General features: G+C 39.0%; 1 protein-coding gene across 4 annotated transcripts in view; it reads left to right on the top strand.

The window, feature by feature from the left end:
• The window catches only part of KIF21A (kinesin family member 21A), a 174,738-nt gene that overhangs the window by 80,711 nt on the left and 67,332 nt on the right, over positions 1 to 26,695 (top strand). For all 4 annotated transcript variants that reach the window (XM_077835186.1, XM_077835178.1, XM_077835170.1 and 1 more), the window contains exons 6-14: positions 2,165 to 2,332; positions 4,360 to 4,475; positions 8,460 to 8,655; positions 12,315 to 12,504; positions 14,262 to 14,325; positions 14,945 to 15,148; positions 22,099 to 22,186; positions 22,328 to 22,442; positions 24,146 to 24,334. In XM_077835186.1, coding sequence (XP_077691312.1) covers positions 2,165 to 2,332; positions 4,360 to 4,475; positions 8,460 to 8,655; positions 12,315 to 12,504; positions 14,262 to 14,325; positions 14,945 to 15,148; positions 22,099 to 22,186; positions 22,328 to 22,442; positions 24,146 to 24,334 — 1,330 coding nt within the window. The remainder of the gene's footprint in view (positions 1 to 2,164; positions 2,333 to 4,359; positions 4,476 to 8,459; positions 8,656 to 12,314; positions 12,505 to 14,261; positions 14,326 to 14,944; positions 15,149 to 22,098; positions 22,187 to 22,327; positions 22,443 to 24,145; positions 24,335 to 26,695) is intronic.

The following is a 26,695-nucleotide window of genomic DNA, read 5'->3' as shown; positions in this document are numbered from 1 at the left end:
TCATATGTCCAACCTTCCACTTCTTGTAAGCTTCTTTTTTATGTTTAAGATCCGCTAGGATTTCACCGTTAAGCCAAGCTGGTCGCCTGCCATATTTACTATTCTTTCGACTCATTGGGATGGTTTGTCCCTGTAACCTCAACAGGGATTCCTTGAAATACAGCCAGCTCTCCTGGACTCCTTTCCCCTTCAAGTTAGTCCCCCAGGGGATCCTGGCCATCCGTTCCCTGAGGGAGTCGAAGTCTGCTTTCCTGAAGTCCAGGGTCCGTATCCTGCTGCTTACCTTTCTTCCCTGTGTCAGGATCCTGAACTCAACCAACTCATGGTCACTGCCTCCCAGATTCCCATCCACTTTTGCTTCCCCCACTAATTCTACCCGGTTTGTGAGCAGCAGGTCAAGAAAAGCGCCCCCCCTAGTTGGCTCCTCTAGCACTTGCGCCAGGAAATTGTCCCCTACGCTTTCCAAAAACTTCCTGGATTGTCTATGCACCGCAGTATTGCTCTCCCAGCAGATATCAGGAAAATTAAAGTCACCCATGAGAATCAGGGCATGCGATCTAGTAGCTTCCGTGAGCTGCCGGAAGAAAGCCTCATCTACCTCATCCCCCTGGTCTGGTGGTCTATAGCAGACTCCCACCACTACATCACTCTTGTTGCACACACTTCTAAACTTAATCCAGAGACACTCAGGTTTTTCTACAGTTTCGTACCGGAGCTCTGAGCAGTCATACTGCTCCCTTACATACAGTGCTACTCCCCCACCTTTTCTGCCCTGCCTGTCCTTCCTGAACAGTTTATAACCATCCATGACAGTACTCCAGTCATGTGAGTTATCCCACCAAGTCTCTGTGATTCCAATCACGTCATAGTTCCTTGACATCACCAGGACCTCCAGTTCTCCCTGCTTGTTTCCAAGGCTTTGTGCATTCGTATATAAGCTCTTGAGATAACCTGTTGATCGCCCCTCATTCCCAGTATGAGGCAGGAGCCCTCCCCTCACAGACATTTCTGCCTGTGCTTCCTCCCGGTATCCCGCTTTCCCACTTACCTCAGGGCTTTGGTCTCCTTCCCCCGGTGAACCTAGTTTAAAGCCCTCCTCACTAGGTTAGCCAGCCTGCTGGCAAAGATGCTCTTCCCTCTCTTCGTAAGATGGAGCCCGTCTCTGCCCAGCACTCCTCCTTCATGGAACACCATCCCATGGTCAAAGAATCCAAAGCCTTCTCTCCGACACCACCGGCGTAGCCATTCGTTGACTTCCACGATTCGACGGTCCCTACCCAGGCCTTTTCCTTCCACAGGGAGGATGGACGAGAACACCACTTGCGCCTCAAACTCCTTTATCCTTCTTCCCAGAGCCACGTAGTCCGCAGTGATCCGCTCAAGGTCATTCTTGGCAGTATCATTGGTGCCCACGTGGAGAAGCAGGAAGGGGTAGCGATCCGAGGGCTTGATGAGTCTCGGCAGTCTCTCCGTCACATCGCGAATCACATCACCTTCTCCTGCCCCTGCTTCATCCCCGGTCTAAAATGTGGGTTTTGCTAGAATAGTGGCAGCTGGGAAGAGGATCAGAAGAAAATAAGCATTTCCTAAAATATAAGTCTGGGGTGATGCCCTAATGATAGTTGTGGATCAGGACTAGAATTATAGAGTATTAAATCAGTGGATCTTTAGCTAACATTCACTGTGCTATTTTGGCAGGTAGATGAACTAAGCAAATGTATGTTATTTTAAAAGGTGACACACAATGCATTAACCAATACATTTTTAACCAATTATTGGGGTGAGTCGGGGGAAGATCCAGGTTTATGATCAAACTTTTTTGCCCAGCTGTCTAGCTTTTTTTTCTTAATACAATGTTTTTCTCTATTAAGAAGCAGTTGGAACCGTTAAGGCTGAACACTCATGTGTGGACCTTTGTTTTGGTGCTGATATTTGTCTCAAGTTGACTTTTTATGAAAAATGTGTTCATGTGTGAACCTAAATTTGAGGAGGATTTGGGAGTAATTGCTTTGTTAAAAAGAGATTAGTTTAATAAATTGAGAAGATGAAGGGGTACAGCATTGTCCCTTGTCAAATAATTGCTATTTAAGCCTTGTTAATATGCAGTAAAGTGTTTTACATTTTTTCTTGTTGCAAAGCTTTATGAATTCTTTCTTTGTTGCAGGACAACGTGACAGATAACAAGATAATATCTGAATCTTCTCAGACTAATGAGTTTGAAACCCTTACTGCCAAGTTCCATTTTGTTGATCTGGCAGGATCTGAAAGATTAAAGCGTACAGGAGCTACTGGAGAGAGAGCAAAAGAAGGCATTTCAATCAACTGTGGACTAGTAAGATTAAAGACTTGTTTTGTTAGGCTGTTATGTTAACCTTTTCTTGTTTTTCATTCTCTTCCACTGAGTAATCTCTGAAGTGGAAATGTTTAGTGATGCTCTGAACTAAGGACTTTAGTATGAGAGCTAAGAAATGACAGTTTATAGCAGTTCTAACTAGGTTCTCATACTTGTGCAACCCCGGAATTGTTAACTAGACTGTAACTGGAAAACTGTGGTATCAGTAATTCTCTCTGAAAGTAACTTGGGCACTGCAGAAAATATTTTTAGCTAAAGTATTTTAGTGGCAGTCACATTGTACAGTACTTACAGCAAACAAAAGCTAGAATTAAAATGTGTTTGCTGTAGTAAAATATTAAATAGAATTAAAAAATTATAGTAGATTGTTAGGCTTATAGTGATATTATGAAAATCAAAATATTTCTTTAAAAGGACACAATAAACTTGAAATATAATTCATTAAAAAAAAATGTAAAATAGTTTCTGGTCCTATGTATACCCCTGTCTATTTCGATGATTTTACAATTGAATTTTACTATTTAAAAAAAAAATTCTCTCCCCTGTTGCTGTGTGAAAGACCCAGACGAACAGGGCAAATTGACAGACTTCAAGTGACTCCATGTCAAGCCTCTGATCCTTGCACTTGCTTGGAGTCCTGTTGGTTTATTAGGGCTCTGTGTGGGTATAAGGGGTCTGCCTATGCAATTTTCTTTACAGGACTGCGTACCAAATTTGTTCATTGTACGGGTGAAAACATGCCTTCTAACAGCCAGACTGCACACTTAGCTTGTGATCAGAACATAACTTCTCTTTCTTTCTGGCTCATGTATCACCAGTGATAAAGATTCTGCAACTGGAGCTTAGTTAACAATTTTATTAACATGGTGAGAGGCAGAAAAGAGTTCAGCTTAGTTTCCCAAAATTGTACTGACTCAGCAGAGCTAGCAGGAGTTTTTGGTTTCTCTGAGTTTTTTAAATCTTACATGCTTGTTTTAGTAACAAAAAATCTGCATAAAAAATGCATAAAATCTGATTGATAAGGTGCTGCTTTTATAAAGTCACCATAATTGCACTTAGAAAAAATATTTTAAACATTAAAATTTTAATTCACTGAATTACTTTTATAGCATTTTGTTGTAATTCAGAGGTGGCAAATAACTTAAACAAATTCAGGCATATGGGAACACTACTGAAAGTAGCATTGAATCTGAAATTTTATAATTGTTGGCTCAATTAAGACATTTTACAAGAATATATTGGGAATTAATTGTACAGAGTGCCACCTTGTGGCATATATTTAGAAGAACAAATATAGCTGAGATGCCATAGATGTGAAGACCTCAAAGAAAGTGATTATTTTCCTTTACAATTTAGACCTTGATACTGCATATGTTTACACACATGAATAATCCCATTGAAGGAAATGGAATTGCACGTGTACATAGGTTTTTGCAGGATCCAGGCAATAGATGGTTTATAAATACCAAGTAAACACTTGCTATAACAATGTAGTGTCTGTGGTAATGGAAAAATCACAACTAAAGAATTCTATACTAGCACCTCAGTAAATCAAAAAATTCAGGGTATTCCTTTCATATCTGCAAAGGTGTTAAGTACTCATTTTTGTGTCAGAATAATACTGATGCAAGATGTTTGGTTGTTTTTTTCTTTTAATATAAAACCAAACTTAGTAAAATTAAATATAATAAGGAAGATACCTTCTATGAGAAATAGCTTATAAATTTAACAATCATCAAATTAAATGGCTGTTACAAAACAAAATCATGAATACTGCTACATGTGACCCTTATTTTGGATTAATTAAGAGAACATATGCTTGCCATATAACCTGCTTGTTCATAAAGACAGCAGATTGCAACACTCATTTAATTTATTATTGTGAGCATGTAAATATACAATAGTGCATAACAAAATTACGGTACTTGGGTCAGTAACAAATTTTTTTTAGATAAGGTAACTTAAAATTGATAATAAGTTTGTTGTAAAATTTGTCATCTTTTTAGCTGGCACTTGGCAACGTAATAAGTGCACTGGGGGATAAAAGTAAGAAGGCAACTCATGTACCATACAGAGATTCAAAACTCACAAGACTACTTCAAGACTCTCTTGGGGGAAATAGGTATGAAAATTGGCTATTATATACGACTTTGTGATAAACCAGGTTTGATGGCTCTGGTAAAGGACTGCATAATTTTAAAGAATATTATCAGCTTACTATATGAGGCCTAAATGTTTTGGTTGTTGTGTATATTATTACAAAACTCAAGATGACTAGAAATGTATAATTTAAATGAAAACTTTCCTTTATCCTTTTGGAAATAAAAATACTTTTTGTATTGTGTTAGTGAATGAGAACTGGAAAGTAAGATATAGTATGAACAAAAGTGAAAATGACCACTATATTTTCCTTCTGAGTGAAATTAAAAAAACCACTAACAGTATAAACATTTTTCAGAGTAACAGCCGTGTTAGTGTGTATTCGCAAAAAGAAAAGGAGTACTTGTGGCACCTTAGAGACTAACCAATTTATTTGAGCATAAGCTTTCGTGAGCTACAGCTCGAAAGCTACAGTAGATTAATTTAATTTCCAATAGTCCAAGGTGATATTAGTAACATAAGGAAAAAATGTTAAGTTAGTTGACCTTGTCCCTTTCAGTGGTATTGTGGTTATACTTTGCTTATGGCTAAATTGTTTGAAATCTTAGCTGCCAATTAAGAGGAGAATCCTTTTTAAACTATGTCATACAAATGTTGTAATTTCATTGTTGCATCATGGCCTTATTAGAATGTGGTTGGAAGTTGTAGTCACTTTCTGCTTGAAGCAGAAGTTTTTTTTACATGGCCTATTTTACATGGGATGTTCTGACCAGCCTTTGTTGTGTTACAATATACAGTTAGTGTCACAAAGGAGATGAGTTCATCAATATGAATATAATTCTGAAACATTTTATTATTATTGTAACAATCCCAGCAGTGTTTTATAAAAAAAAAAAACCAAACAAATAAAAAAACCCCAAGAGGATTTCCTGATCTAACTGCCATTTTAATTTCGCAATCCAGTTTCCCTCCCCACAATATTTTTTGGCACTATTCTTTTTTATAATCCCTCACACCTTAGTCGCCCCCCCCCCCCCCCAATCCTGGCTGCTGCTAACATTTGTATGTTTTAAGTGGTTTTGCAAACTAGTACTTGCCCATTTGCTGCAGGGTTGGGGTTTGCTCGTGTGTGAGATTTAATAGTTGGATAAAAGACCAATTTTTTTTGTTAATATCAGTCATCATTGTAAACAGAAGCTGAGTAGATTTTTGTGGCTGAGCTGATATTTTTTCATGAGTTTTCCAAGCTTGGTTTAAAGAGTTAATTCTCTCCTGCTTATATTCCTCTAGTCAAATCCTTAGCCTCTAACATTAATCACAGTTAGTTACTGTGGAGATGACTGTTATACAAATGGAGGATTACGACTTCAGTGAGGAATAATACTCTGTACTTAACGTATGCTAGCTCTTTTCATCTTCAAAATCATCATAAACATTAACCAGCTAATTAAGCAGTAAGCATCCAGGCTCAGATGAACCCTGAAAATCAAACAAATGTTTCCATGCAAATGTCCATAATAATTTAAAATACATAAGCCCTATCATGGAGAAAGAGCTTCTGCAGTTGCTGGCTGATAAATCTCCTGTAATACATATCCATGTACACTACTTTCAACTCACTTGGGGAAATGCTTTCCAACAGCAGTTGCATATGTCAGGTTACGCAGGAGATAGTCATCTGTGAGTGCTTCTTGTTTTGGGGTGGAGTCTGACTCTCCCAGTCTGATCATCAAGTGTTGTAGTCCATCTCCTGGGAGTAGCCTCAGGATTTCTGAGCATATGCTCTCTCTGCCTCCTGCACTGTCATCTTCCTTGGCCTTTATGCAGCTTGCATGACTCAGGATGCCACAGATATGTTTAATGACGTTATGCTGAATTGAATCCTAAAGAAAAGAAGAAAACAAAGCTAGTCTATAACCAGAATTGTGTCTCAATGAAACCAGTTAAAAACAGATATTGTGTTTGCTGTCACAGAAGAGGGTATTGTCTTTGAACCTAAATATACAACTCTAGTATGTGTGTGATAACCCAGACAGAACCTTTATGGTATTGTTTTTAAAAAGATTTTAACAGGTGCATGACACTGTTTTGATATGTCACCAATCCATTATGGCTGCGACTGAGTGGTCTCTTTACCAAACCTGGAATTGCCAAAAGATTTCACAGAGGATGGCTAACCACATTTTGAAATCCTGACTGTCCTTGCAGAAATCAAATTAATAGATTTTTTTCCCTCTTGACTGTCCCATAAGTATTCTTATTGTGATAGGAATCAGTATGTACTTATTTTCAGTAGTTGTGTAGTACACCTGTTAAAGTGGACAAGTCACTTCTATTAATTTTGTTCTAAATATCAGAGTTCTTTAACTTTGAAAAGCAGCTGTTGCTTGTGTGCAGTATTAATTCTTCTATAATTTTTCGGTACTGTAACATTGCATTGAATATATTGCTCTAACATTCCATTGAATGTAGTCCATTGAATATATATATTGTATATGTTGGAGACACATCACACGCAATCTTTTATTACATAATAAGAGTTGCTAGTAATAAGTCCATCTACGTTGTACTGCACCCCAAGGACTTTAGATGTTGGGAATGCTGCTATTGTGTTCATGTGTACTGTTCTCACTATGCATAATCCTGGCCGAAGGTTGATGCTGTAACAGTTCTGAAGCAGTATTTAAATATTAATCTTTTGCCTGGATTATGCGTACAAAGATACTGAGCACTTTTATTTACTGAGCTATTTTATTTGATAGGCGTTTGCATTAGGCAGTATATGACATGAAAACTTGCTTAATTTTCATGTTATTTTTAAATTGAAGGGAAAAGTAAAATGAAGGGAATAGAATGAATTTTGTTAAAATAGTTCATCGTGAAAGTCTGATGGTAAAGCAGAGCTGAAGTCACCACTCAGTGTGTCAAAGGGAAGTGTAGTATTATGTCAAAGACCTTGCTTGAGCAAACTACTTAAACATGCTCAACTTGCAGCTTGAGTCATCAGTTTCACACTATCATAAGACTGCTTGCACGCTTAAAGTTAAGCGCATGCTTAAGTATTTTGCTGAATTGGTGCCTGAGTGCATGAAGGGAGCCAAAGAAGAATTCCTAAATTCTAATCCGAGCTCTGACATTGAGGTCTTTGGCAAGTTATTTACCTTTTCCAGTTTAGTTTCCCAAGCTGTACAATGGGGATAATAATGATGTGACAGACAATTAATGAGTTTCTCTTTGTAAAGTCTTTGAATTTGTAAAGAACTATATAAATGCTAAATAATTACCATTTATTTTACTTGTAGGATCTCAGATCAGTTATTGATCTAGCACAGAGTTGGGCAGACTATGGCCCAGGGGCCACATCTGGCCCTCCAGACGTTTTATTCTGGCGCTCGAGCTCCCACTGGGAAGTGGGGTCTGGGGCTTGCCCCGCTCTGGCACTCTATCTAGGGAGTGGGGTCGGGGTCTTGCCCCACTCAGCACGGCTCCCGGAAGCAGCGGCACGTCCCTACTCTGGCTACTATGCGTAGGGGCAGCCAGGAGGCTCTGCACGCTGCCCCCACTCCAAGTGCCACCCCCACACCTCCCATTGGCTGGGAGCTGCAGCAAATGTGAGCTGCAGAGGCAGTGCCTGCACACAGGGCCACACGCAGAGCCGCCTGGCCATGCCTCCATGTAGGAGCCGGAAAGCGGACATGTCCTTGTTTCTGGGAGCTGCTTGAGGTAAGCGCTCTCAGGCCAAAAAGTTTGCCCACCTCTGATCTAGCATCTTATATGCTAAAGTAAGATGATTTAAGGACAATATGGTAGCATTAGCTCACAATTTCCATGCTTTTAATGGTGTAAGTCAGATTCTGAACATTTTTCAAGTTAGTTTAAAATCAGTACTTTTATATCCATGTTTATTTCAGTTGATGTATTTGATGCCATGGCACATGGGCTGTTTTGCATAATTTAAGAGTATTTGTTTCAATTTGTAAAGTTGACCTATGTCTGTAACTCACAGCCAAACAGTCATGATAGCATGTGTGAGCCCTTCCGACAGAGACTTCATGGAAACTTTGAACACACTAAAGTATGCCAATCGGGCACGAAACATCAAGAACAAGGTGATGGTTAATCAGGACAGGGCTAGTCAACAAATCAATGGTTTACGCAGTGAGATTGCACGACTTCAGATGGAACTTATGGAGTACAAAACAGTAAGTAAATTTATTAAGGTTTCTTTTATTTTAGAATATCACTAACATTTTACAACTCATTTTTCTATTAGCTATTTCTACTACACAAAAGTAAAGAATAGAATAATACCTTTAACTTATATAGCACGTGGTGGCATCCCAAATTTTACCTTCAGATATGACGCATGACTACTGTTGATGTCGTGAAAGTTGCATATCAGAAGGCAGAGTGTGGTTTTACAGAAAACACTTCATTCACCACTAAGCTGTGGGGGTAGATTGCACAACAATTGAGGATGACACATGAGTAAGAGTGTCATTTTTTAGGAATGTTATTGTTGTGTTGGTTAAAGATTTAAAAATCTATCATGTAATTAAAACAATATATATTGGTTGGAAATTTTGCATCTCAGTTGTAGAGATTCCTGTGCTGGTTTGACTGGCAAGAAACTAGATCATGGATTAAATGTTTTACAGTGAATTCTTGAAACACCAAAGTAAATTCTGGACTCTGGTTTTTAAAACTACAGTGTAAGTTATACACGTTAAATATTCATATTGTACTATGCCTGGTAGGGGGCTTATTCCTTCACCCACTTACTTCCCTGGTCCTTCTCGCATGAACAGAGAGCAACAATACCCGAAGTCCAAAGGTGCAAACAATTCGATGTTTGTTGGGGTGAACTTCCAGCAAGCATGATTCCAGTTTCCTTCCTTAGTATCCTCCTTCCCAGCTCTGACACCACAGAGCCTTATGCCTGTGTCCCTGTTCCCATTCCTACCCTTAGCCAAACATGATTCTAACTGCCTTACTCCCATTCCCTGTTCCCATTTCCCCCTTTAGCAAAACATGATTCCAATTTTCTTACCCCCATTCCCTGTTCCCATCTCCCTTACCCACATGCCCATGCCCACCCACACCCACTCCCACTCACTTCCTCATTGACTACAGATTATATAGTAAAACTTGAGTTCTGCTTAGCTATACCTTAACCAATCATTTTCCTGAAATTTAACTAACCAATCCTAACATATTGTAACATGATTATGTAACCAATTATATCCCACCACCTTAATTAGTTTACACCCAGCAAAATTAATTATACAGCAGACTGGAACAATCACAGAACCAGACAGAGATTATACAGACAAACAATAGCAAAGTGGGATCTACAATGACAAGACAACACAGAAGTGAGGATTTCACATCCCAGCTATTGATAAGTGAGTTCTTGCCAGACAGGATGCTATCAAACTAAGTTTCCTTTTACATTTTCTAGGCACTTCCCTTTCTCTGGAGGAGATAGGAATACAATCCTGTCCTGATAGTGCCTAACAGCCCAATAGCACCTTATTTCAATGTGACTAGTTTGGAATGTGAGGATGTGACTGTTCGCTTCCTAGCTTATGGCTGCCTCTGCTGCTTAGCCAAAGGCCTTAGCCTAAGAACAGGGCCTCAGACTGTCACAGTAAGAGAAGGCCCTTACACCGGCAGACAGTGATTTCTTTCTTTTATACCTTTAGAACTAGCCAAGCGATAAGAATACACCTAAATTCTTAGAGTATAGGCCTTTACAGACAGGCCTGAATATATATCCTAACAATGCCTACTTAGTATTTTTTCAGCAACAAAATAGAAACATTTTGAGGGAACTGGGCTTATTTAGTCTGCAGAAGAGAAGAGTGAGGGGGGATTTGAAAGCAGCCTTCAACTACCTGAAGTGGGGTTACAAAGAGGATGGAGCTAGGCTGTTCTCAGTGGTGGCAGATGACAGAACAAGAGGCAATGGTCTCATGATTTAACTGGGAATTGGTCCTGCTTCGAGCAGGGGGTTGGACTAGATGACCTTCAGGGGTCCCTTCCAACCCTGATATTCTATGATTCTATGATTCTAAGTTGCTATAGGGGAGGTCTAGGTTGGATATTAGGAAACCCTATTGTGACATTGCATTCCGTATGATTTTATACAAATATTCTAATGAGTGTGAATGTAATGTAGCTGGAATATGTTTCGTGCAAAAGGTCTCTTGTAAGGTATCATTACAAAGCTTACAATCTACTGAGTGTGGTCATGCTATTTGTAAAATGTATCACTCTTGTATCTGAAACTAGAAATATGAAATATAACTCTGAGGGCCTATTGTAGTTATGCAAAGTGTGGGCCATTAATGGTGATTTGGAAACTTGATGGCTCCCATTATCCAGGACAATTACCTGTAGATGGCTCTGTTTTACTTGTAAGTCTTCCAGTATACCTGTGGGCTGACAAGTGGGTAACGAAGTCTTACAGTGACATGTGATCATGTCACCTGAACTGGAATCCATCTGGAACCTGGTGCTTTTCCATTGAGAAGAGGGGTGGGAACCCAGGGGAACAAAGGATTCCCACCTTTATGCAAAAGATATATAAGTGGGTGGAACAGAACAAAGGAGGTGGCCATCATGAGAAATCTCCTAGCTACCACCTGAGCTGGAACAAGGGGTGTACTGGGGAAAGGATTGTGCCCAGACTAGGAAGGCGTCCAGTCTGTGAAAGAAATTTATTGAAACATCTCTGAGGGTGAGATTTTAATCTGTATTCAGTTTTATTACTGTACTAGACTTAGACTTGCGTGTTTTATTTTATTTTGCTTGGTAATTCACTTTGTTTTGTCTGCTATTACTTGGAACCACTTAAATCCTACTTTCTGTATTTAATAAAATCACTTTTTACTTATTAATTAACCCAGAGTATGTATTAATACCTGGGGGGAGGAGGGGCAAACAGCTGTGCATATCTCTCTGTCAGTGTTATAGAGGGCGAACAATATATGAGTTTGCCCTGTATAAACTTATACAGGGTAAAACGGATTTATTTGGGGTTTGGACCCCATTGGGAGTTGGGCATCTGAGTGTTAAAGACAGGAACACTTCTTAAATTGCTTTCAGTTAGTCTGCAGCTTTGGGGCATGTGGTTCAGACCCTGGGTCTGTGTTGGAGCAGACTGGAATGTCTGGCTCAGCAAGATGGGGTTCTGGCGTCCCAAGCTGGCAGGGAAAGCAGGGGCAGAAGTAGTCTTGGCACATCAGGTGGCAGCCCCCAGGGGGGTTCTGTGATCCAACCTGTCACACCTATTTCACTAGGAGCATGGTGAAGCACTGGAATGGGTTATCTAGGGAGGTGGTGGAATCTTCATCCTTAGAGGTTTTTAAGGCCCGGGTTGACAAAGCCCTCGCTGGGATGATTTAGTTGGTGTTGGTCCTGCTTTGAGCAGGGGATTGAACTAGGTGACCTCCTGAGGTCTCTTCCAACCCTAATCTTATATGATTCTATGATTTCCAGGAAATGTACTGTTAAGTTTGTTTACCAGGCAGTCTTCTTCCTTGGTTATGGTTATGAGAAAATGTTTTTGTCTTAATAAGAAAAGGGATGGATTACTCATTTCCTCACCCATGCTAATACATGTTCCTGTGTCTTATCACAGACTAAGAGAACTTTGTAGGAACCTATTATTAAAATACTGGCAGCACATAACTGTTTTGAGAAATATGAAAATTACAGTAATCTTTGAAAGAAGGATAGCTTCCACCTTAAAGTGTCTCTGGAAGCGTATGGAATTTTAAGTAGACTGCCTTTTCTGAGTTGAATGAATGTTTGTTTCGGATCAGTGTTAAACTAGTAATAAATATGTTTTCTCTAGGGCAAAAGGATTATTGATGAAGAAGGTATGGAAAGCATCAATGACATGTTTCATGAAAATGCTATGCTGCAAACAGAGAATAACAACCTGCGTGTAAGAATTAAAGCAATGCAAGAGACTGTTGATGCACTAAGAGCCAGAATAACACAGCTTATGAGTGATCAAGCAAACCAGGTTCTTGCAAGAGCAGGTATTGTGTACTTTTTAAAATTGAAAACTGTCTAATACATTTATTAATGAGGCAGCTAAACTCTTGCTTTTCAGTTCTTGCAGGTTACTTAGGGCAGAAACTGCAAAACCCACTTCTGCAGGAAAAAGTCCCCTCTTAGCAGTCTTCATTGTATTACTTAGAAATTTTAGTAGTGGAAAACTTGTTTAAAGCCCCAATTGACCAGACCACTTCAGTATGTGAGTAACTTTAAACATGTGAATGGTCCCAGTGGATGGGATTACTCGTGTGTTTAGATGCTTTGCTTTAGATTGGGGCTGAGATACAGAATGGGTGGATGTTGTCATGATTTCCTCACATTGTAGACTAAGTGATTGAAATTGCTTTATCTACTTTTCAATTTGCATGTTGCTTCGGAGCAATCTGAGGAGCTATGTACATATTCTGTATTATTACATTTATGATTGATATATTATCAGCATTAACTAATATAGAAAATAAATAGAAAAAGTTAAATATAAATAATGTTGAACTTGTGACACAAATGAGGAAACTGACATTTCAGACTGGTAACTCATCGTAAACTCACATGTCAAAGACCCTGCCTACACTTGTGGTATCATTTAAAAAAAAAAAATCCCATCAGTTCAGTTGAACCAGTGTTAGAACTGGTGGAAGGCCTAATGTAGATAAAGCTCCTGTGACAATACCCATTTTACCACTGTGCTAACTAAACTTGCTTTTCAGCATACCAGATGCTCATCTATACTAGAGCTCCTGCTGGTTCATCTGTACTGGTGTTAAAATTATGGGAATTTTTCTGGGGGGGAATAGCCAGGCCATTCCTTAACCAAGGTATTAGCCTTGCTACAAAACACCTCTGAAGTCCTCTATATGCGTGTCAATGAAACTTCTGGGGGCAGTGGTGATCCAGCTGGGGCCATTTTTATTTACAGCACAAACAGCCATAAAGTCTCATCTACACTGACCTCATAGCTATCTTTTAAAGGCTGTGTGTATACCCAGTCCTGTGAATCACTGTATTATATGGTTTGTCTGACTTGTGTGGATGTGACCAATTCCATGTTAAAACCTAGAGAAGCTTCAGTTTTCCCAGATATAAAATTGCAGCCAGCAGAGGAGGTGAAAGCACGTTTAGAAGCTGTTTTCCCCCTTGTGCCCAACGATGGGGTTGTGCAACATGGGAAAGTCCACATTTGCCAAGCTATTGGGAATCCGTGTGCATTTCTGTTGTCTGTTGGTATTGATATCAACATCAGCAGGAGTAGAGAAAAGAATGAAAATTAAACTGTCCAAATAAAATAATGAAATAAATAAAATTAAAGGACACAGAAAACAGTAAGTTCCTCTACATGGAAAATTTTAGGCCAAAACCCCAATGATTGTCATTTTAACCTCCAGTGTCTCAAGATTTTTGATGCCTAACCACTTTAATGTTACATCTTCAGAGAGAATGTCATTTGAGTTGAAGACTGGTCGCTGTTCAGTGTGACACAGTACTTACAGACATACAGTACATTCCTGTTAAGCTCCTCATTTCACCAGATCTTTTCATTTCCTTTTGAAGAAACACGCTTGGTTGCAGCATTCTCAGGTTATGGATGAAATATATCTATATTTTTTCGCATATGAGGAGAAAATTTAGAGTGGGAAACCCAAATCACAATGTACCTTTTTTAATAGCCCTATTCCACTGCATCCATACTAATTTGTTGTGAATAAGTTATATTACGTCACTTTCTCTGTCTCTCTCAAAGGAGATGGGAATGAAGAAATCAGCAACATGATTCATAACTATATCAAGGAAATTGAAGATCTCAGGTACTAGTACAACATGCTGTGGTATTTTGAGTCACATTTATGGGCAGGAAAAACCTTTCAGAATATAGATGCAGCCATTATATCACTGGCGGGGCTGAAAATGAACATTGGAAATAGCTTTAGGGTTTAGCAGAACCTGGTAACTTTGTATAAGTATTGGTATTTGAGAAAATACTTAAAAAACAAACAAACAAACAAAAAAAACAAAAAAACACACCATCAGCTTGATAACAAAAGTAGAATCTAAAATCATTATTGTACATGCCCTGTATTTTTAAAGGAAAATAAAGATTGTTATGAATTTAACTGGTAACTTTTTTGGACTTAACCTCACTGTTCCTTAAAGGTTACCTTGCAAGTAGTGATCCAGCCCAATTCCCATGTAGCATTAGTGAGCTGGTAGGGTCATGGTATGAAATGGTATGATCCCTGGAAATGTCAGAGTGGTTTTTCTTAATACTTTACGTGTGTTCTACAATGGCTTAGAATTTGTTTTTAAGTTTGAAGACAGTTTGGTTCAGGTGCTGTAAAACTATATTATTTATATATCCATAGTATTTCTAACTCCATGATATCTTAGAGGCCTTTTTTTAATGGTTTTGTTTTCTTTTGTTGTTAGAGCAAAATTATTAGAAAGTGAAGCAGTTAATGAAAATCTTCGACGCAGTCTGTCAAGAGCTTCAACAAGACCATCATATTTTGGAGGCCCTTCAGCATTTTCTGCTTCTGTGCTTTCTTCAGAAAAAGAGACTTTGGAAATTCTTGATATAGCTAAGAAAGATTTAGAAAAACTGAAAAAAAAAGAAAAGAAGAAGAAAAAGAGGTAGCATTTAAAATCCATATTTTTAAATGTTTTAAATCCTTTTTATGCAAAGGGATGTATTTTAACCAGTGAGCCTTAAAAATGTATTGTGATACTTGCACAGGATAGGGGTGTAAGCTGCTTATCCTGCAAACACTTAAGCACATACTTAACATTATGCATGTGTGTTTCCACTGACTTCCTTTCTGTAAAATTAAGCACACAGTATTTGCAGAATCAGAGCCGCTATCCTAGTGCATGTTTCTATCATTTGAAACTCAGAATAATTTTGAAACTATAATAGCACAAATTATTTGTGTTTTGTCTTCACGCAAGTCTGAGATTTCAGTGAGAGAAAATAACTATTTTGTATACTCCGTTGAAACAAGGAAGTAGCTCGCTTCAAAAATATCCTGAACAGCTGTTGGCAAGTCCATTAGTAGCTCTTGAATGGCTTCTTTTGCTTGTACATCTTCAGCTTCTATCCCTGTTTTTATTCAAGACTTCCTACTTCACTGTGACACCATGCTTCATTATTTTCTTTTATTCAATTTCTAACCCATTGAAATGTGCACAGACATTGATATCTGTTCAGACTGCAAGGATCCATTCATTGATACATTGATTCCTCTAAATCTCAAATAGTTCTCTTTTCTCCGAAATCTTCCCATGCTTTTAATTTATTATGTCATTTTTATTGACTGTTGAAACTTACACAAATAAGTAATCAAGAATTTTCACAACTTTTTAAAAAATCTGCTACAAATATGAAAAATTGAGGTCAGTAGTTCTGTAGAAGGAAGATCTATTAGATTGAGTCCCATATCTACAAAAGTCATAACCACAAGAGGTGACTGACAACAATACTGACTGTTAGTTGTAGAAATTTACCCTTTCTCATGGTCATTAGGTTCCTTTGTACCTACATCTGCAGGGAAGTTTCAAATTTTTTTTTTTTTTACACACACACTTGTATCTCACCTCTTAGTCAGATGTCTTTTTATGAATCCTGGAAGGTGCTGAGCATCGTAGTCCCAATCCAGCAAAACACTTTGGTATGTGTTTAAATTTAGGCATGTGTGCTGAGATTTACTCTTGTTTTAAAGTTAAAAAAACTATGTAAGTGCTTTGCTAAACTAGAGTCTGAGTGCTCAGCGCTTCTCAAGGTCAAGCCCATAGAAGGAACTGGTCACTTGAAGGTTTCAAGGAATCTTTACCCAATGTACAGAATTACACAAAGGGGTATGTACTTTATTTATTTATTTTTTCCTTTTTTGAAGTCTCTGGTATTGACCATAGCAGCAGGAGACCGAACTCCAGAATTGGCCAGTGCTGTGAGCCAGATCCTTGGCTGGTGTAAAACTGCTTAGGCTGGTTATCAGGGCATGTGCTCCTATATGTTTTACACGTCTATAACATGTAAATCATGTCCTTGTTTAATTCCTAAGCAATAGAATGATTGTTGTAGTCTGCTCAGATGGGGAGGCTCAGAAAATGCTGCATTTGGGTTCACTTTTGTATCCTTGCAATTATTGAATGGGATCATGGTTTATTAATACTTGTATGGTTTGTGTAAAGTATACAGCTATATAAATTGCTGTTGTGTGTGTAGTTAAAAAACACACTGGAAAAACCCCTTGAATGGTGAGAAATGTTCGGGTTTGGGGGATCATACATGTATGGTGTGATATTTGTTAACTATGGATTCCTCCCATCTACTTAATGAAACTGCACAGTGGGCGTTTGTGGTAGAGGTTTCTCTACATTTGTTCCACTGCAATTTCAGTAGTCAGCAATGGATTAGCTAATGAATTATAAATGGACAAATTGCCCTGAAGTCTGGGGATTCTTTCCTCTACTCCTGTCTCCTACAGGCATTTAGCTGCTCTACCTGTACTGTACCTTGTTATGGATTTCATTCTTTTAAAGTTGCCTGACTAGCATAGCCCTTGTACGTGCATAATGTTCTGAAGATTTGATTTGTGCTGTCCCATGTCACCCAGTGGCACCCGCAGCCGTATGTACCTTACTCACAGTGTGTACCACTGGCTCTGTGTGGAGACCCAGCAAATGCCACCTCCCCTCTGAGCCATGCCTGGGACAGCAGCATGGGTGGCCCCACAGCTGGGGACTTGACACCCACGGTGGAGGTGTTGGGCTGGGGTACCTAGATCCCCACCCAATGGAGGAGCTAGGGGCTCACGGAAGTGCCAGGGTCCTAGCCCACATCGCTAGGACTGTGGCAGGAGTTCCCCCGTTCAGTAGGAATGCAGGCTCCCCAGACCAATACTTCCTGTGTAGTTGGCAGGGCCACTCATGCTGCTGTCCCAGGCATGGCCCAGAGGGGAGGTGGCATTTGCTGGGTCTCTGTTCACAGCAGGATGGGGGTGGGGGTTTGGCCCTCCACTCCTCCTTTTGCACCCCTTCCCTGCCTCCCCTATGGTCAGTGCTGCTGGCACCCCCCTACTTCCACCAGGGCAGTGGGGGAGCTCTTGGACTTGCTGAAGGGTCTGAGTGTGCACACTGACCGCAATGAGCCACTGCCTGAGTCTCCTCCCTGAGTCAGGAGGGGCATGTGTACCATTTGAACAAATTCTGAGGGTGCCCTGTGTCACCAATTTTTATGCAGTATCATTCTAGTCACATAAGTCAGTGTGACTAGTGATGCATCATCTTAAATAGGTATTTCTCAATCACTCTAAGGTAGCCTAAGTGCCCATTTTTGAAGGAGCAACAGGTATTCAGTGCTTAGAATATTTAGCCCTTGATGAGAACCTATCATAGAACTTCTTGAATTCAGAAATCAGCTGGCCAGCATGGCTGTGGAACTGTCAGATATCTAAGTATAGTGTTCTCCAATCAATGTGACCTAAACTCTCAGTTTCTGGGGTAATTTTCCTTTCCTCTTTCTATCTTTAGTTATTTTTACATATTTCATAACTTTTTGGATAACTGTACTAACTGTTCTTGATTTAACCTCTATCACATTAGATTACTGATAAAATTAAATAGGTATCAACATGGTTAGTATTTTACGTTAGAAGGTGCACAATGGAAAGTCATTCCAATAAATTCCAACTCAAAATTAGTTCATAATTTGAATCTGAGGTCAAAATTTATAAAATATTTTCAGTAATTTAAGACATTTCTGCATTATTGAAGTCATTCACAGATCTCCTTACTGTAATACATCTCTCATTTTAAAAAAATTATTAGTACTTTTTCCCATCCCATCGCTTCTGATTTGTACTTTTTTGTTGATGTTGTAACAAGCGATAAGTGGCAGATACATTTTTAATCCCAGAAGAGTAAACTATAATATTTTGCCTTAAAACCTTTAAAAACGCAGCAACTGCAAATTGCAGATGTATTCATAGGTTATGTTCAGAATGTATCATTTATAGTTTTACTGTTAGAAGTGGAAGTTTTCTGCATATTGTTCTTTTAATACAAAGTGTATATATAGATGCCTGTAGCTTATTCTAATATACAATTAATGTATTGTTTGAGTCCTAGTACATAGAGGGGATATATATTTTGTTAGTATGGTTTAAAGGCAGTACTTTTTGAAGTTTTAAAACAAAATTTTGGTAACGGCCTCCTATGCTGATTTAAAGGGCCTTTTGAAAAGCAAAAGAGACGAAACATTTATCTTTGAAGATCATACTTTTTAAAAGCTAATTAGAAATGATTCTCAAAATAAAATAAGCAGTTGTGTTTCCAAAAAACCCTTCACTAGTGCAACTTGAGGTATAGACAGCTACAGTGCTTTATAATGCCGGACTGGTCAACCTCAGATACTAGAAACACTGCCTAGGGTACATCAGCTCTTTTTTTCCCTCTTTACTTTCCAACTGCACAAAATGTATTGCCTTTTTACTATTGTCGTCTTTTGATGGTATCTTTTTAAATTTTATTTTAAAATCCACAAGCTCATGTATCATTTTTACCTTCTTACCACTTTCGCTTTCACTGTCTGGTTTGTCCTTCATTGGTTTGGCCTTCCAATACTGTACCTCCTGCTTTTGAAGGCTACAGAAACTTGAGGAAAGCAATCAAGAAGAAAGAAGGTTGGAATATTTCCCAGGTTTTTAATTAAACTGTAATTTAAATTAATTTAGTTGCCATACATGAAAGGCAATTCTAGCAGTAGATTCATAGACACATATAGAGTAGTTCATTGGGGCTTTTTAAAACTGTTTTTTTCTTTTCAATTAACACTTTTTTGTTTAAACAGGAAGAAACATACTGTATGTAACTGGAGGTCAGGGCTAACTGTGGGCTCTTACCCTGTTCACACAGAATCACAGGGTTGGAAGGGACCTCAGAAGGTCATCTAGTCCAACCCCCTGCTCAAAGCAGGACCAATCCCCAATTTTTGTCCTGGAATGCTAAGTGGCCCCCTCAAGGATTGAACTCATAACCCTAGGTTTAGCAGGCCAATGCTCAAACCACTGAGCTATCCCTCAGTGTTGGGGAAGTAATGCTTCTAGCCTTTGAGGCTATGTATATAATACACACTAGTTTTAGCAGTGTGTAGTGTGTGTGTATATATAGCTACACACTGCAGTGAAAAGCAAGTTGCTTCCACCCTGCAACATGTAGATACATGTCACTGAAACATTCCAACAGTGGGGAAAGGCTTCAGCAGATCTTGCTGCCAGAGCCTTTCACTGCATGACTCTGGCAGGGGGGCAAGACTCTGACAGGGGGGAGGCACTGGGAAAAGCAGTTGGCAGTGTAGACAAGGAGGCACAGCATGGGCAAGTAGAGAGCCATGTAGGCATGTGCTTTGCATACATACCCTTACCCGTCAGGCATGTATTTACTCTCCTAAGCCTTGCCTACCTAGTTACTCTCATTTATAACCGTCCTGGGAGGCTACATGAGTATGTACACTACACAATGCCAAAAGGAGCATGCAATGTTAATGTACCCTGAGAATAGCTGGAGGGTTAAGCAGACATCCTTATTACAGTCCCCAGTAATTACAGTCCCCAGGTTGAGAAGTACTTAAATTCTGAAAAACATCTGGTCATCCCAGCTACATGAGAAGGGTAGTAATGCTTCCCTATAAGAAATGAATGGAGAGAGATTAAAATAGGCCAAAAATAGTTTTCATAATGGCACATAAGGCTTGATCCATGTTTCAATGAAGTCACTGCAAAATTTCCTTTAATTTCAATGGTGTGTGACTGAAATCTCAAGGCCATCAGACTTGCAGACTCCTTCCTGGAATCTGAAAGTCAAGCTGGGTTCTTTTTGGTATCATGTATCATCAGCAGTAAAGATTCTTCAATTGTAATTTTGTTAATAGTTCTATTGATGATGAATGGACCAGAATGGAATCCAGCTAGCTCTGTCGTGCTAAGAGGAATAAAAGTAAAATAAGCATTTATAACTCTGAATACACACGGGAAGCAGATCTGCTGCGTAAGATGGTGCCATGTATACACTTAATGTTAGAAGCTCACTTTAAAGCTGACTTACAAAAGTCATGTACCAAATGCCAGGCACTTCATGAATGTGCTGTGTATCCTCAGTTGCCAGACTGAGTGACGTTCAGCAAATTTACGTAAAAACATAATTATTTCTGGTTTGGTGATATCCAGCCTGCCATTGCTCCCTGGCTCCTGATCTGAGATGATGCCCCAGCGTGTACTATGCTGTGATATAGTACTTATAAATCTGTGTTGGAAAGTCAGGTTCACCAGTACAGGGTCAGAAAAGTTCAATTTTTAATATATGATTTGTTTTTTTCCAAGCAATTACTCCTTCAAAAATGAATAATATATAAAGAAAGGACATGGAATATATTTAAGAATTATTTGCCCTGCCTGCAATGGGCCAGTTTCAGTTGGCCTCTAGAACAGTTGTTATACCACAACATGTTATGTGCTGGGTATCATATTGTGTCAGGAGACAGTCAACCCAGGTGACTCTAGAAGCTGTAGAACCTGAAAGAATAGAAATAAAGATGGTTATAGGTTATAATGTGCTAAATGACCCTTTTATATTTGCTACAGAATGAATTGTGTGTGTGTCAATGAAGAACTGGAATTTGGTACTTGACTTTTTGCGGGTCACCTTTTAACTGTGGGTTTTGCTTTTTCCATCATGACCTGGCATTTAAAAGAATAAAGTACTTTTCAAATGGCAGTACTTATAATAGTCAGTTTTAACACACCAATCATTATAGTTCACATCTTCAAGAGAGGAAAGGGAATACAGATGTGTGGCATCCAAGTAAGAGTAAGCAATATTCTAAACACTGGAAGCATGTAAATATACTTAAAAAAAATCTAAAATGCCTACTTGACAAATGAAAAAGTTGCTTTTTAAAACAGTGTCCTATTGCAAAAATCCTATTCAGGGTTTCTTATGATATTTTATTGTGCTTCAGTGCCTACTTTAAGCATGCTTTCATGTATCTGTACGTAACAGCTCCAAAAAAGCAATACAGTTTAATAACTTAGGATTCTGTTTTTCAAGCCTTATGCCTGAGTTTGCAGAGATTCTACAGTGTAACAAATCTGCTGCATGCTAAATCACACACAAAATACTCTTCTGTTATGTGTAGTAGAAGTTATAGGGATACATTGAGACTTCTATCCAAAGTGGGTTCTGCTATAGTATATGGAGATTTTTATTCCTATTGCTTAAGTTTCTAATTACAAAATTAAAAATCCAAAGGTAAAAGCTAAAATTATTTTATGATCAATAATGCTGCTGTACAAACTAAGATAATGTAGGGGTAATTAAAAATCAGGGCATTATTTTATCTGTAGAGGTCTAGAAGTTATGTTTTCCCAGCGCTCAGCTTTATTCACTTGGTTAGCTGCATTTTGTATTTCTCCTTTCTCTGGAGTATCATGTTTTTACAAGTGCCAAAGGCAGGTTATTGGTTTAGGGGAAAAAAAAGTACTATCATAGCATCAATGAGCTAATATTTCATTTGCACTTTCTTTTAGTAATGTTAAAGAGGAGAACCCAGACAACGAACAGGAGAAAAGGGATGAAAAAAGCACTTCAGAGAGAGAGAATCATGAATTGGAAGTGGTAAGTACTTAAAAGGTGATATACTGGCTCATAGTCTGATTTGTTACCCTGCTTCCATGTGCTTCCAAGTTAATCTAAGTATCAAAGGGAGGTGGGGAAATGTACATTTTTGTCCTAATTTTCGCCCCTACTTATTTACAGGAAGAAATTCAGGAAATAAGTGATCGTGAGGATGAGGAAGAAGACGAAGATGAAGATGATGACATGGAAGTTGTTGAAAGCTCAGATGAATCTGATTCTGACTTAGAGGAAAAAGGTGACATCACTTCAGTATTTTTGCAGAATTTTGTAAAAAATCTGCTTTGTCTGGGTACCCCATATTTGGGCGTAGATGATACTGTTTCATCTGGTTCTGGCACTTCCCTTCTCCATGATGACTTTCCCTTTGGCAGGAAGGGAAGTATGCTCAGCATCTCTTGAGCCCACTATCAGTAGTATTCTGTGAATTATCTATAATGCTGTGCCCTTCCGTGGGCTCCTAGAACGTTTCTTTACATTGCATCTCATCTTATTGCAAGAGTCCTGAAGTGCCCTTGTGCAATTCACCCAGGTTTGTTCTATAGCCCAGTAGAAGCAATCTGATACTTGATTTATTTCTCTAAACCTTTTGTTTAGAAAAATATCCTCAGTATAAGATTAAAACACTAGGTTAATTTGCTTCATTCTGAAGAACACCATGGATGAGGTGATACCCAGCACCTGTTAATTCAGCTGTTTTCAGAGTTTAATTCTGAAATGATAAAGCTTATCTGCCGAATTCGTTATGAAGAGACAGAGGCTTCCTATATAGAAATGGTGCTTGGCACAAAAAGCTCGTGTAGGCATTACGCACAAATCAGGATTTACCCTATATGAGCACAGAATCCGGGACTCAGCCCAGCCCAACAATCTGGCTCATGAGAAGTAGGCCGGGGAACACTCTATGTATATCGATCCTTTTCTGATTGATTAACATTCAACAGGAACTTTAAAAGGGCCCCAGAACTTGGAGTGTCCCTGGCTGACCGCTCCATTTTGGAGCACAACCACAGAAGCCAGGGCCCATTGGCTTATAAACCTAACACTGCAGTCAGGGCTAGGGGACCCCCTCGCTTTGACTGAGACAGCTCCTCTCTTCTCTCTGGAGATAAGATATACCTTTTCAGCAGCTGGGTTAGGTGGTGAGAGATGGGGACACCACTGCAAAATTCACTAACCAGTCAAGACTTCCTCCCTACACTTTCCTGAGCTTGCTGTTGGAAGTTTCTGCAGCTTTGGAGCTGAAGGAACTGTTGCAGACTGTGTGAGCTGAGCACAGGGAGGGACATGGTGTCAGAGCTGGGAGTTGAGGGTAGTTGATGGGAGTTGTGAAACAAAGATAGCGCTAATCTGACATGCACAAACTTTCCCATCGTCCTACTAAATTCCATATTTCACAGAATTGGTATGGTGAGCAGGAGGGCATTGTTTTGTATTTTTCTGGATCTCAAAAAGTAGAATTACCGAGGTGGAGATTCAGCATCTGTTTCCTTCTGTCAGGGTTACAAAATACTCAAAATCCTTATATGCACAATCACTTATGCAGCACAAAATTATACATAAACAAGCATTAAACTCCAAATGAGCTGTGACTGTCCAGAATGTGTTCATTTGAGCATGACAGATTTTGCATGTCAACCCAAAATTAGTACATGATCCAAGCATATTAGGTGATACAAGTTTTTTGAGGCATCTGACATTTGTACAACTCAGAAGAGTATGACTATTTATTGCCAGGTTGGCCCCAGTGTTTGGTAGTTTATGCCAAATAATTTGGCTTTTCAAAATCCTTGGCTTTTGGAAAAAATGCTTTTCATGCAATTATATTTTGATTACCCTAAAGTTACAGGAAGTATCTGTCTAGATGTTTATATGGCCCTCATTGCCATAGAATCTGAGTGCCTCCATTTTTAGAATCTAATTTTTCTTTTTTTCTTTTAGAAAATTATCAGGCAGATTTAGCAAATATCACTTGTGAAATTGCCATAAAGCAAAAGCTGATAGATGAACTAGAGAACAGCCAACGAAGACTACAGACTCTGAAAAAGCAATATGAAGAGAAGCTAATGATGCTACAACATAAGATTCGAGACACTCAACTTGAAAGAGATCAGGTTCTTCAAAACCTGGGTAGGACTTACAACTTTATTTAAATCATTTTACTGCAGTATCTTCAAGACAAATTATTTGTTACTTTCCCTCTATACATATAAATTGGTACTGCATCAAAACTGTGAGGCGAAATTATTTGAAAACTAGCTACTATCTAGAGTCATTTTCTAATCTTTGTTAATTTTTCAGTTTTAATAATACTGGTTTTTAAGTTTTTATTACTGTTTGGTACTAGGGATAGGTGAACATGTATTTTCAATTTCTCGCGAGTTCTGACTTCCTTTCACATAGTTTAGTATTTGTATTCAAATAAGTTTCTCTTTCCTTTTCCTTTTGGTCACCCTAAATAAGAGAAGAACCAAAACCACAACAGAATAGTTCAGTGGTGCAATCAGTGCTCTATGCCCCTGTCGTGTCCAGACTAATGAAAGGTTGTGCCACTGCTTGTCCTGTAACCCTGGGTGCCTCACAGTGCTCTGCTGCAGTAGCTCCCTGTCTGGATGCTCCCAGCCAGCAGACAAGACACACTTTTGTCTCTACCAGCCTTGGTTTCTGCTGGCCAAGTGACCCCAATATATCCCCAGTCCTGAATTTCATCAAAACCCTTTGCCCTGAAATGTCTAGCCCCTTCCTAGAACATTTAGAGGAGTAATAAAGTTTGTTGCTCCTTTAAAGAGGCAAAAGTACAGCAGCTTGTTGTTAATAATCATTTCAAGTCAATCCCAGCACTGGGTTGATTTAGAATAAAAGTAAAACAAGTTTATTTAATCAAAAAGAGAAAGTTTTAGGTCAGTTCAAGTAGAAGGGATAAAGTCAGAATGGTTACAAGCACTTAAAAGTAAAATACACTTTCTAGTGGCCAAGACTTAACTCCACAAGCTAGAGCCTTGGTTCAAGGTAGAGAACCTTCCACAGAAGAACACAGTGCTGGTTTCCTCTGTCTTCCTTGGTGAAAGATCTTTACCTAAGCAGGTTTCTCACCTATATTCAGTTCAACCCCTTGGCTGAAGGCCCCATCTTTCTCAGCTTGCAAGAGCTCCGACCCCATGTGTCTATCCAGTGATGGATGCCAAGATGAGTTCTTCTTTCTCCTTATATCTTCCCAAACTCACTGTTTTGTCCTCAGATTCAGGATGACCTCCTGCTGTACTTCCCATCCTGTGGACTTCCTCTTCCTCTGTTGATTCATATGTAAATAGGGCTTCCATTGTTTTGATTCCAAAATGCTACCTTTTCTCTTGTTTGGGGGAAAACCTGTTTCTCCGTGTTTGGTCTCAGACTTTAAAGCATAATATCATTGAGTAGCCATATTTTCTTATTTAGTGATAATACATATGTTTCACAATGATATTAATCACTAGTGTCTCTCAGAAAGGACTTTACTGGCTACACTTTTATAGTACAGTAATATTTTGTATAATCAGTGGATTCAGTTACTTATAATTTGAGGTTCAGACCCACTACCTTTATTGCCCAGTAAATCATGGAAATGTATTCTCATATAAAGTTCCTTTTCTCCTTCTTGGAAAAGACACCATGTGGTCTGGTGAAGACCTCATCCTGGTTCTTCCCCCACTTGTGATAGTTGAGTCATTATCTCCTCCCCGGTTAGCTTGATGGCTTTGTTTACCTTATGTGTAAATACATCTTCAGTGTGTCTGCCTGATGATCAGGCTGGTGAGCCAAGCAAATACATATTCCATTATCTAGGGAAGACTGGCCTTGTGCATTGCTTGCCAAATACATACTAAGAATATAATTCTAGCACATATCCATAACTCTTTGTACACACCCCATACATTCATCGCACAAGAATGTTAATGATCAGTGACTTATTAATTTTCTAGTGATATCTTACATGACACCTTTTAGATACAGATTATGACGACCGTGTGATAAGTCTAGTGAGTATGTCATGCCTGACAAGAGCTCCTGACACAGAATAGTGACCCACAAATGGGCCTCTGTGTCAGCCCTGATTTAAGTGATGGATGGCTGATAAACTGCCACTTTATTTTGAATAACCCACAATTTAAAATAATATTTTAACTATTATACAGGAAGTGTTAACTTTATTCTGCTTTACTCAAATTTTATTTACACGTTCATTTTCAGCAATGCCGAGCAGTGACAGCCCCCACGAGCTTCTGAAGGGCTTAGGAGTGGTTGGCACTTTTGAAAATCAGTCCCAAGGCATTGCATGTTGCAAACACCTCAGAAACATAGGCCATTTTTGAAAATGTTGGCCTTAACTTACATCAGGGGAGCTCTTCCTGTGTCTACTAACCACACCACCGTTTTTAAGCTCAAGCAGATAACCGGACACACTTTGAATAACAGTTACAGTCCTGGTCCCTAAATCAGTGAGCTGGAGAAATA

The sequence above is a fragment of the Eretmochelys imbricata genome, chromosome 1 (assembly GCF_965152235.1).
Source record: "Eretmochelys imbricata isolate rEreImb1 chromosome 1, rEreImb1.hap1, whole genome shotgun sequence".
NCBI classification, from domain to species: Eukaryota; Metazoa; Chordata; order Testudines; family Cheloniidae; genus Eretmochelys; species Eretmochelys imbricata.
This window is presented reverse-complemented; position numbering and strand designations above follow the sequence as displayed.